The sequence below is a fragment of the Tursiops truncatus genome, chromosome 10, assembly GCF_011762595.2.
Source record: "Tursiops truncatus isolate mTurTru1 chromosome 10, mTurTru1.mat.Y, whole genome shotgun sequence".
Lineage (NCBI taxonomy): Eukaryota > Metazoa > Chordata > Mammalia > Artiodactyla > Delphinidae > Tursiops > Tursiops truncatus.
This window is the reverse complement of record NC_047043.1, coordinates 1,766,507-1,779,364: the sequence shown is the minus strand read 5'-3', so window position 1 is coordinate 1,779,364 and position 12,858 is coordinate 1,766,507. Positions and strand designations below refer to the sequence as shown.

The following is a 12,858-nucleotide window of genomic DNA, read 5'->3' as shown; positions in this document are numbered from 1 at the left end:
GAAGACACGGGTATATTTTAAAAGAGGCAGTGAAATGTGGTTAACATTTATTAAAGATGGAGTATATTGACACGGGCCAGAACTGAGCCTGAAAGGTGAGGAGGGCTTAGCCCGGCTGGCGTGTCAATCGGAGAGCTCTTTAGAGCCAAGAAAGATAAGGAAAGACAGCATCACTGTCTGTATATTGTACCAGCATCGCTGATGATGTAACCGGCATCGCCGTCTGTACATTGCTGAATGCCAGCAGAGAACAGATGCAAAATGTCATCTCCGTCAAATCTTTGGAGGCTGAGAAATCCACGCTTACTGAGAACCTATGTTACACACGTGCTCTTCTGTGTCAGCTGGTTAATCCTCCAGCTGATCCGGTGGCATTGTGGATGCTGTCACAGTTACTTTACAGATGAGGGAGCTGAGGCTCAGAGCAGGGAAGTAGCCGCCCAGCTGGCTCAGGGGCTCCAGCACCCTTGCTCTGCCCACCCTCAGTCTGAGGGCTTCGTTCTTTACCTAAAGAGCAACAATCGCATGTTTGGGCAGAAAAACAACTGGCTGAGCATTCAAGTCAGTGCATGAATGAAACCAAGGCCAATGGCGACCATTACTATCATAGAATAAATTCCTGGGCTACAGAAGTAAACTTGAAATTGTATTAAATATTTAATTATTAGTACAATGTTATAGTTAACTTTTTAATAGTCGGCTCTTGAAAGTTTGACACTGGAGTGCAGGGATAATTTTTTAGCACTGTCAGCTGTTGGAATGCTTCTGAGGTCCAACATGGAAAATTTATGGTAGTCAACAGACTAACTCTTCCAACTGAAGTTGATGGAGGTCCAGAGTTGTTTTTTTTTAATTATATCTATTCATTTAGGGTCCTACTGGTGATGTTGTCACCAAGTTATCCTTCATCGACTAAAGTAAAGGCTTCTCTCCTCTTCTTCTTTTTAATTGAAGTGTAGTTAATTTATAATGCTGTGTTAGTTTCAAGTATACAGCAAAGTGATTCAGTTATACATATATATTCTTTTTCAGATTCTTTTCCATTACATCCTCTTCTTATACTTAAATATTTGGTGTCTAATGAGGCAATTTTATTGAAGCAATTCTATAGACTGAACTTCATGACGGCTTGAAACTACGTTCTTGATACTGTTTCAGAAGCAGACTTCAGATTATTGCACTCACTCATAATTTTTAAGTTTGAAAGGTTATTTTGTTTAATGTGATAAACATTAGTACACAAGACAGGTTTACAAAGCTTAAAATTATGATATATAATCTTTACGATTCTTCCTCATGTATTTTTTAATTGTATAAACCTTTGTTGGCTCCAGACTTTCTAATATACTCTCTCTCAGTACTTACATCGACGTTCCATCTACTTCTCCGTTTATTTGACTCTCAAAACTTAATTCAAACACTAGCAATACATATTATTCAAAAGTTTTGACACATACATTGCTTTTGCAATCATCAAGAATCATAGTAGAATTTTGTCTTATATTAATAAATATATGTTGATTCTTCAACTGACTGATAGAAGTTCAATTTATGAAGCTCAGACATTCCATCAAGAATGGTTACTTCTATCTGAAGATAAATGTTCAGTTATGAACAAGAAATCTGAATTATCTGCCTTGCTTTGTCCTGGACATTCGGCCATCTGGTCTCCCAAAGGCAGTGGTCAGAGCCGAGGTCTCTTTTGCCGTGTTTGGAGCCTGGAACCAGGCCAGCCCTAGACTATCATGTGAGAGAGAGATACATTTCTATCTCGTTCAGAGCCTTGGGTGGAAGGGGAGGATCCAAACGCAGGGGATACACTAACCCCCTGCGTTTCCCTTTAGTTGGAGGATAAGCGCGAGTGAAGCCCTCAAGCACCCTTGGCTGTCGGACCACACGCTCCGCTCCCGGCTCAGCGCGCAGGTAACCGTGGCTCCCGGCTTCCCCTCTTTTCCAGTCGGCTTCAGTCTGCCGACGAGCAGATGCTAGAGGCACCTTAGCCCTGAGTGAAGTTCTTTCTAATTAATTTCTCTTGGGCTTCAAATCTTGTGCTAAAGTGTTAAATTGCTTAAAATGTGTTTATTGAGCAATTTATGTTTCTAATGACTGCTAATTACATTGTTTAGTAGAGCATTATTTTCAGCAGAACTATTTGTTACATTTATTATTTAATTACTGTACCCATTGCACAGTGAATTGTATCACGGTAACTGTGCCCACGCCCGCATATAGCCTAGGGTCTGTAAACACGTAAAGCTTTGGCGAACACGCGTTAATGTACATTCAAGGTAAATATGCTCCTTCAAACACAACTCAGAATCCCAGCTTCTGTGCTTACCTGGTTTAGTCTGCTTTGGGTGGCAAAACCCTGCGATATTCAGCTTGGTCAAGAGATGGATACAAGTACTCAAGACTCTTACCAAAGACTAAATGAAGGGGCCCGGGGTGCACGTCCAGAGTAACTGAGCGCTGCCCTGCGGGCAGTTCCTGAATGGAGTCCCCATTGGCTCTCTTTGCCTTAATTACTGTTTACACCCCAACTTCCTCGTCTGCCTCTTCAGCACAGATTCCTTTCCTAAGCTTCAGATCCGAACAGCCACCTGTGCGCTGGGCATTTCCACGCGGATGTTCTCAGCTCTAAACGGAACTCACCCCGCCCCGCCCCGCCCTCACCTCATTCTCAACCATCCTCCCAGAGCGGCACCTCCCCCGAATGGCCTCAACTGGACCCCAGAGCATCTCTTTGCTTCCTTCCTCTCCCTCAATCCCCTCATCTCATCTGTAGTTTATTTCCAAGTTTCTATACGTGATTTCCCCCAATTATTTCTGGAATCTGTACAATCCTCTCCGTCTGAGTGGTTATCTTGCCCGGGACGCCTGTCACCTGAATTACTGTCACAGCCCCCTTCAGACCATCTCCATCCAGATTCTGTGGAATACACCAATAACACAGAAGCAGATGTGTAACGTTTAAGTAACTTTGCTGAATACACAGGGTGGTCAACGGGGCAAGAACACAGGCCGTCAGGCCTCTCTGGGGACGCGGGCCTGGCGTGAGTAGCAGCTGAGACGGCTGCTGTCGTGTCCTGGTGCCGGATGTGCCTGATACACTCTCCTTTCCTCCACCTTTGCTCCCGCACCCCCTGGGGCTTCGGAATGGAGCTTTTCCACTGACCAGAACCCTGGGATGACTGTGCTCCCAGTACTCACTTTTTCCACATCCAGTTTTTATTGAAATTAACTTCACTTCTAAATTCAGCATGGGTAGTAAGTTTTCTTTGTGTCTGAATATACCTTTCCTTGATAATTGGTACTGATGTCAAGTAAAAATAGGCTTATTCCCTAGCAGGTGCCTCACCCAGACTGCGTAACCTGCTTATTAGGGTTACCAACCTATTCTGGGCCAATTTTCCACTGATGTATTTTTATCCAAGCTTATTGGTGTCCAAGTACACTTTGACGTGGTCGACAATATGGAAACCACAGCAGATAATTAATGACATTATACAGTTTAAAAGTGTTTAAAAATATTTTTTAAACCATATAATGACAACAACAACAAAAATCCCCTTTCTGTTACTCTGTCCAACTGCCGGTGCCTCAGGTGAACAGACATTTCAAGAACAGTGAGGACTTTTGAAAAATTCCATTGTATAAGTCCAGTTAGTTTCCATGAACGTTATAATTACACAGCGCCGTGCCAGGCACCGTTCTAACTGCTTTATGAAAATTAGCTCATTTGGTCCCCAGGCCAAGCCTCCGAAACGGGCGCTGTTATCATCCCCGTTATGTGGATGAGGCCGCCGAGGACAGGGTTAGGGGCTCATCCAGCATCCCACGCAGGCAGCAGGCTCGGGAGTCGGACGAGGGTCCCCACTCTGCCATCCTGCTGTGACGATGCCGGAACCATCCTTGTAGGACATCGTTGCTGTTCCTGAAGGCCAACACCCAAGCTCAATATAGTTTATTCTTCAGTGAAATATTGAGACTAATTTTTCCCAGAAGACTCATTTCTGGAATCATCTTGGTTCTATGTTCTATAGAATCAGAATTCAACTCTATGTTGAAAAGTTAACGCTTACCCAAACTATTTAAATCTAAATTCTATTTTTAAAAGTTTTCTTAATAAGCTTTTATCCCTTTTAAGTATTTCGTGCTTAAAAGCACTTCCTGTTTCGGAACTGCTGCGCGTGACTGTGGTCAGTGAATTTAGGAAGGATTTTCCTTCTCAGACGCTGAGGCCCTGGAGTTCTCTGCCTTCTCTGTTACGCTTACAAGACTGAGGTTCCCACCTTTGCTCTGTGTCACCATCCACACGTAACCCATCTTCCATCAGAAACAGCTCTCACCTGGGACGGAGCAGAGCCTCACTGCAAATCTGTGGGAACTTAGCCAGCACCTCCTGTATTCCATGCTTTGTGGCCAGAGGAAGGAAAACTGAACAAAGGCGACGTGATTCTTTCCTCCCAGAGCTAATGACCTTCCACCTTTCCCTTCCGCGCCCCCGTGCACCTGCCTCAGCTCTCGTCCTTCTTCCCATTCAGTGAGCTAATAAGATAACGTTGGAGCTGATATTCAACCTCCGCCCACTCTCTTCTCTAATTCACCAAATCATCACTTCATTAATTACAGCTCTGATTATACGATTCCCTGATCAGGAACTCTTCCGGTCTTTCCCCTCGTGCACCATGAACACACACACCCAGCAGTTCGGCCCCAGTGAATCCCGAGGTCGGGCTCCCAGCCCCATCCCCACGGCTCCGTCCGGATCAGCCCGAATCCCAGCCAGTGTCTGAGGCCCACTTTCACTGCCACCTCCTCCAGGACGGCCTTCTCAAGCCCCAAGCTGGGGACGCTCTCTCCGTCCTCTCGAGACTCTGCCCTGGCACTTAAATCTTGCCAGCTGGATTTGAGAACATCCGGGAAAAGCAGTGTCCGTGTCTGACTGTCCGTGTCTGACTCATCCTTTGGTCAGTCTGTCTTGACCTCTGTGCTTTGTCGAAGTGAGCATTTGTTGACATGAGTTTTGACAAAACACACACGTGTAAAAGTCAAGCGTCATGAGGTACAAAGCTCTTTGTCTGTGACTCTGAGAGGAAGGGTGGTGATGACGGAGCTTTAGGGGAGAGTGGGGACGCCCTCGAGCTGGACTCTGGGGCCGGTTGGTGCGTCTGTAAGAGGCCATCAGCCATTCAGCCTCCAGGGGCGTCTCTGCAAGGGCAGGACATACCCGGTGACAAGTCACTGCCTCTTCAGGTGTTGTCAGATCTCAAGTCAGGAGCTGATGAAAGGTTCTAATCCTTCTCGAAACTCACTTCTTGGTTTCCCTAGAAGAGGAAGAATTGCTGCTCTGACGCCCAGGACCTGGTGGCCAAATAGTCCCCGGAGGCGCCCTCTTGAAAGGTTGGTCTCGGGCCTTTTCCTGAAGAGGCGTTTGAGCCTAGGGAGGGGAGGGGAGGGGAGGGGAGGGCCTTCTGACTGTGTGGGAAGTGGGGCAGCGTTTCCTCTGGGGAGACCCTGAAACCGGGCTGCTGTGTTTGCACCCCGTCTGCCATTTTCTAGTGCAGAAACCTCCGGTTCCAGATTTGTGGTCCAGAAATAGTCTCACTTCCTATGCTTGTTGAGTGGCTCCAATGAGATCATCCAAGAAAAGCCCGGAGCCCAGGGCCTGGCACACAGTAGGTGCTCAGGAAGTAACACCTGCACAGAAACGGTCCTTGGGAGTCTTTGCAACAACCGTGTGAGATCAGGGGAAATAATACCTTCTTTGTAGAGATGGGAAAACCTAGGATTAACCCCCGAAGACCACGCCCCTAGTCAGCGGTAGAGCGAGATCCTACCCCAAAGCTCACGCTTCTTTTCCCCCTGAGCTGCCTCCGGGTCTGGACCCACTCTGGGACCCCAAGGCCCCACCTCTTCCTGCAAAGCCTCTGCCCTGCTTAGAATTTTGTCAGAATTATTCAGAGAGAGAGTTTTACATGTGAATATCTTCTGTCATATCAATAAATGGCCTGATTTATGGCCTAAAGGAGAGGCCTAGGGAAGTGTACTTATTACAGAGGACGTTTAGAAATCCCAGCGTTTGCATCCGGTGCGGGAGACATTCACCCCCAGCCAGCTCCCTCGTCTCGGGCAGCAGGTCCACGGCCGGCTGTGCAGCTTGGCGTCAGCATCTCTGCTGGACTCGCGCCTGTGAGGCTGCGTTCTCGCTGCCCGCTCACCTTAATCTCTGATTCTGATTCATATTTACTCTGGTCCTGAGGCTTTTTTTGTCTGTTTGACTGTATGTATTCTTGTAAGCTGCCTCGAATCGGTTGTAGAATAAGATCGGGTAGAGCAGAAATCATTCCGTAAATCATCGTAAAAGTCACGAGCCAGCATGAGGCAAGCGCTCAGCCTTTGGTATGAGGGCCACTTACTGAGGATTCTGTCGCTTATTTAGACACTGATGAGCAGTCAGCAGGGATGCTTTTGCTTTCTACATACAGAGACCATTCTTGTCTGTCCAGAATAGCAAGGCCTCAGGATTTGGGCACAGGAGGAAGTCTTGTTTTGTGTCTGGTGACAGTGTGGACAAGGGCGCCCCGCGCCCCGGGGCCTGGGATGAGCTACAGCCCGGCCTCGCTGTGAGCCGGGAGCCCTGGTGTCCGCACACAGCTGGGCCTGGTCGGTCCTTCTCTCTCCCCCCCGTCCCTCCCAGAGGCAGCTTTGTCCCCAGCGACCACAAACCCCAAGGGTTGACCACAAACCAGCTTCCCACCATAAGCACTGGGGTGACTCTGGAGGCCTGGAGGGAAGGAATTCAGTGGGGGACAGAGAGCCAGGCCTGTTGCCAGGGTCTGGGGGGGAAGGATGAGGGGAAAAGGCGGTGGGAGATGGCTGAGTCCTTCCAAGGAGGTTGGCTCTTAAGCCCAGGGCGATGGAGGGTGGCAGCAGCCGGGCAGTGCCACAGGCATGCGGAGGACAAAGACAGAAGCGTTGATCTGGTCCCCCTGGCACAGAGAGACGGCATCCTTGTGGGAGATGCTCGGGGAGACCTCGCGAGACTTGGCCGGGTCCGCCTCGCGCCAGCCGCTCGGGCTGACTGCCTTCCTTTCCCAGGTCCCCCCATCCCTCCAGGGGCCACACAAACCCACCCGTTACCACTGCATGTCCCTGCGATGTGGGTGCTTCCTGGTTTACTTTCCCACTGTTTTTTCTTTTTCAAATGAAAATGTAAGCTTCAGATCTTTACTCTGGGAGCAGACTCCTTTGAGAAGAGTGTCGTGTTAGAAAAGTAGATCATTCTTCACAACCTTTCCCGCCAGGCTAAGGTACGGCTCTTGGCAACATACAATATGAGGAAAACCAATTTTGAGATAATATTGATTTTAAAAATCTGGTGGCTGAAAATGATTCCTGCGGAAAAAGAAGGCTCCCAGGCCTTATGATAGGGCCTAATCCGCAATGTAAATTGAGGCCTAGGAATCTCCTGCAGTTGGTTCGAGGTTTTTGGATGGGTTGAGGAAACGCTCTAAAAATCAACCAGGTGGCGTTTTCGTTTCTCGTTTCCGTGGCTCTGTGCCAGGCCGTGAGACGTGCACTGAGGACACGCCCTCAGATCTATAGGAATGATGTATCGATAGATGCGGCCCTGGGTCACATGTGGTCGTAAAGCACATGGGAAGATTCCCACGCGCAGCCCAGCCTGACTTCGAAGCAAATCAAGCTGGCGGCAGCTTTGGCGCTAGCTGTGCTTCAGGTGAAACAAAGAGGTCTTGTCCTTCGCCACGGCAAATAGTATTAAAATAGCTTTGCGTAAACTAAATCAACAACAACGGAAAAAACCACCCAGCTCTGGTAAGCAGTGGGATCCTCCAAGGGGTTTCTTTTTATTCCCTCACAGACACACACACATGATAAAAAGTCATCTGTGGTTTTCCTAAGGGGCACAACCAACTAATTACAATTTTAAAAGCCCTGCTGAATGAACAAGACTCATATTTTGTTTGCTTTGCAGGAAAACTGCTGCGGTTGCTGCTGCTTTGAGAAGATTTTTGGAAAAATCAGCAGTTCTGATGCCTTGACCCCTAAGGAGACTGGTGGCTCTGGGGGAGGGGAAGCCGCCACACAGAACTCTGAGTACCTCTGCCAGGCTCGCGGGGCCGGGGACACCCAGAGCTGCGGCCCAGGGGGCAGGCAAGCCCACTCCCTGCAGCAGTGCACACCCCAGAAGACATTTCCCTGCCACCCTGAGCTTTAGAACTTTCGATCTCAGTCACTGGGGCACGGGGTGCATTATTTCTGCAATTTCTCAGATCCCTAGAGCAAAATCATACTGGAGATTTCGTTGAGATTTTAAAACATGTTGGATGCAGAGGTTAACTATCATATATAGAATGAATAAACAACAAGGTCCTACTGTAGAGCACAGGGAACTATAAACCATAACATAACAGAAAAGAATAAGAAAAAGAAACCATAACAGAAAAGAATAAACCATAACAGAAAAACCATAACAGAAAAGATAAACCATAACAGAAAAGAATAAGAAAAACCCTAACAGAAAAGAATAAGAAAAAGAAAGTATATATATGTAAAAAAACAACCATGTTGGATACATTTAGAGGGAGAATTGCCTTTCAAAGCGGTGAGTACGACGCCAGAAAAAATTCTAAGTCTGGTGCACCCTCGACCACTTAGTTTCTCAGACTCTGTTACTTGGATTTGGTCTGAAATCGGGTGAATCCAGCTGATAAGTCATTTGCTTTCTGGAGCATAAGCTTTCTTTGAATTCTGAGGCAAGAAGCATCAGACATTCTACCTTCGTTTATTCTGAAATCCCCTCCAAGAGCAGCAGTGTCTTCTAAGCAGCAGATCTACTTCCAAACGAGGCACGTGTGTTGTCGCCATGCACCCCGCTCTCTTCCGAGGGAATCTTCATCCACATGGAGCACACTGGCTTTGGGAGGTGGTGTATGGTTAGTCTTTACAATCAGGACCTTTGGAATAATGTTAACGTCCCGAGAGCTTCCCTCAACGTGGCTGAAACAAGAAGAGATGGGTCTGGTGGGTCCTGAGGGGGACGGTGCTGTGTTTCCTGTCAAAGTGACCCAGGTAAATGCCAGCCCGTGTGAGGACCAGTGACCTCACCCACGTGGCGTCTCTGTGGCTCAGCCCCGTGCAGGGAGCCTTGGACACTGAAGGCCAGGGGCACCTCCGCTCACTTTGGGGATGTGACACTGATTTCTAGTTGGAAGCGTCTTCTTGTTCCCGAGCTCGTGTGCCATTTTGTCACAGACGTTTAACAGGGGACGTGAGCCCTGCTGCAGGATTGGGCGTTGTTTCTTTACAAAGCAGAAGCGATGCAGAGGGATTACACGCCCAGCACCACGCCCACCACTAGCATCTTAAGCCTCCCTCACATTTTCCACTTCCAAGTACCTGTTGTGTTGAGATCAGCTATAATAATGTCTTTATTTTTAGCTTAAACCGTTCTAGCCCGCAGTTGTCTCAACAGCGACAAAACAAAATAAGGGCAGCTCGGGGCTGCCTGGGCCAGGGCGGACCTGACGTGCGTTGGCTTTTCCCAGCATCCCACCAGTGAATCCTCATGGCCTGCCCACGGATAGCGACGCGTGCAACGTCCTTTTTCTTGTGTTTCAGTTACGGGGGAAGCAGAGGCAGAAGACGAGGTGTCATTAGTTCAGGCCACAAGCCAACTTACTGGTCATGCTGGCTGTGGAAGGTCCTCCTTTGCGGCCTCTGCTCTTGTATTACGATGCACTCTTTCTTCCTTGGGCCTATGCATTTATCCAAGGTTGGCTTCTCCTGTTCCTGTTCTGTGACTATGTTTCCAATGTTTAATTTAGTTTCCTTCAAATACACACACACACACATGCACACACACACACACCGCACACACACACCGCACACACACGCATGCACACACACACGCACACAGCCCTGTGACTGAAGTGTTATGTTACTGCGCTATCTTTAGCTGCTGGTACTCATCGAGTCTGGAAAAATACAAGCCGGTGCAGGCTTAATACTCAGCCCGCAGACAGCTGGCATCCACTCAAATGCTGAACAGGACACGGGGTCTGGTGTGTTCCCCTCCGGCCCGAGCAGGGGGCCTTTGCAGGGCGTGCAGATCGCATCCACCCCGGCCCTGCTGCACGCACATGAGGGGGACGGCTTCGGCCAAATGAAGCAGTGATTTCTTTGCCGGATTCATCCACTGATGACCCCATGGTCAGTGGATGTGATTTTTTTTTTAGGGGTTTAGAAAGGAGACTCTCCTTAGAATTTGTAGCTGTGTTTCCACCTCGGATGGGGAGGTGGTCCCATGCCAGCGGGGGGCCTTTTATATGGGAACGGGGGAGAGTTTGCACTGCAGAGCTGATTATTACAGTCTGCAGTTACGGTGAAAGGGGAGAGTTTCGGTCTCCTGCTCGGCCGGTCCCCTCCCTCCACGCCTTGCTGTACGTGGCCGCTCTGATGGGAAATGGGCTTTGCACATCGGAAGAATCAAACCAGATGCGAGCGTGGACCAGAGGAGTGGAGTCTGGCTGGACTGGGGTTATTGTGATCAACTTTTCCAAGAAGTCACGAGGACTGGAGGCTGTATTGCTTCTCCACCCTCTTCATGGACGTGACAACCTTGCTCCCTCCCTTTAGGCCGCCGCCGTTCCTCCAGTAAATGCAGGAAATTAAGCACCAGTGGGGCACTTCCTGCTGCCTGGAGAGAAATAAACTTCACAAGCTATTAAGGAAAAAGCACGTCACATTCGTAATTCGTAAGATACCAACAGTTACCCAGAATCTGTTGCTGTTTAAAAATCAGGGAGAAAAGAGCTAGTGCCCAATTTGTGACATAAAACCCTCTGGAATGGATTCTCACCTGAATTAACTTGGGGAAACTATTTCTGGGTTGAAGTTGGGTAAGTCACATCTGTTGAGTACCGTAGGTTTGCTTGTAGTCGCTTTCTTTCCTCAAAAATGTAAATTGGCCTGGGGCACTGTCACGCCGAGGCAGACGCTGATGTGATGTGGTCTGAAGACGTGTGAACACCAAGGTTTTCACCGTTTTTATGGAAATTAGTGCAGCAAAATTCTTTTCTTGTTTTAGAATCAAAATATGGGTTTTGTATTAGGGCAATGAGCAAGGCTCTCATTTAATTCCTCTTTTGTTCTTCTGCTCCCACTACCCTGACGCCCCCCCACCCCGCTCTGGGTTGGGGTAGGGGGACGATCTCAGGCATGAGCTTCTTCGGTATGAAATGCAGGCCAGTCGAGGGGACTCATCTGGAAACTGATTTGTGGACTGGCAATGAGGGCAGGGCGGGGACCTCAGCGGCCGAGGTCGGGGGCTCAGCTCAGCTCTGTCCCCTGGCGATTCCATAGTGGGTTCAGGGCGCTCCTCCATGTCTGCGCCCTTCTCAGCAGCCAGGATGCCACCCGCTTTGCTTTTGCTCCATCATTTTATTTTTTTACTTCTTTCTCTTTTTCTTAAGTTAGAATCAGAGTCCATCTTCTTATCCATCACCGTGCTCCTCTAGAGCCTCTTTGAGATGAAAAGTATGTTTCCAAAAGTCAAGTTGCTTTTCCTGTCCTAAAGGAAACGTGATGCGGCTCTTACAGGGTGTGGCTTCCTGGATTAGGGTGCCTTCCGCGCGTGCCTTCCGCGCGTGCCTTCCGTGCGTTGCGTGAAGTCTACAGCTTCCCGCCTTAGAAGGTCTGTGTATTTCTCCCAGCTTCTGACGCAGTCCGGGGTGCTTTCCCTAAGTGGTCTTTGCATGGGCAGTTTCACCTTCCGTGAAGGCTTCTAAGTCACCCCCTACTGCCCACTCGAAGGAGCGGAAGACGTCCTACCCCCGCCTGTGCCTGTGTTGCGTCCTGTGTGTTCTGTAGTTGTTCCGGCGGATAGATGCCAGCGAGCCCTTTGGATGAGGTTTTTCAGTGGCGATAAGAAATAAAAACGGAGCCAGCATGTGGTGGTTGCATATATCGTGTGTATTTTCTATTTCTGAACGTAGTTTCATTCAGCTGTGCTCTTTTGCCTTATAAAGATGTGTAACAGTCATATATATGTATTCCATTGAAGAATAAACTTGGACCTGTCTATCCTTTGGTAAATGAGCTAATTTATGCAATGACGTGGACATTGCAAATGGCGTCCGAACGCTCTCCTTCGGACGAGGCTGACGTATTACGTCCCGCAATATCAAGAACCCAAGCTACACTTGCAGGGGCCCCAGGACCGTCCGCAGGAACCCTGGGGAAAACCGCCCCCCTTTTGAAAACATAGTGTTTACGACGAACCAACACAAGGCTCAGGGCTTTCCCCCTAATTTTAACACAAAAATATTGACTGAGATATCCATATGCAGTGTCTAGTGCCAGAGCAGTGTGTGACAAATTATAAAGGCGATTAGCAGCAGCTCACTCTTTAAAGTGACTTCGGGCAGGTTCTTCAGACCCAGAAAGATGTCTGCCTCAGAAGACCTACCACTGAAAGACTCAGGACGAAACGGCCCCCCAGCGGGGGACCACCAGGTCACCTTCTGGGCCAGCATCCCGGCTGCAACACTGCTGTGACTGGTCAGCTCTGAGCCGTGTGTCTGAGGAGGACCTGGGGCCTCGCCGGTGTCCCCACTTTATCCCAGCAGGGACGGGGTCCTCCACCCGCACCACCTGGCTGAGACGGACCTGCTGAGTTTTCTGGTGTCTCTGTCGGAAGCACAAGTGGGCCCTGTTCACACAAAGCCTCCCTTCCCTCTCGTTCGAGCCTCAGTCTTTCGTACCCAGCGTCCAGGCGAGGCCTTCTGACCTCCTCCCCAGAGGAGAAAACCTCACAGGCCGTCTTTGATGATG

The 12,858-nt window shown here is 48.9% G+C and overlaps 1 protein-coding gene across 1 annotated transcript in view; it reads left to right on the top strand.

The window, feature by feature from the left end:
• The window catches only part of MYLK4 (myosin light chain kinase family member 4), an 85,360-nt gene extending 73,260 nt beyond the window's left edge, over positions 1–12,100 (top strand). Inside the window, exons 11-13 of the mRNA XM_033863762.2 lie at positions 1,845–1,923; positions 5,332–5,403; positions 8,000–12,100. Of these exons, the coding sequence (XP_033719653.2) occupies positions 1,845–1,923; positions 5,332–5,379 (127 nt within the window). The 3' untranslated portion in view covers positions 5,380–5,403; positions 8,000–12,100. The remainder of the gene's footprint in view (positions 1–1,844; positions 1,924–5,331; positions 5,404–7,999) is intronic.
• Positions 12,101–12,858: the final 758 nt, after the last annotated feature.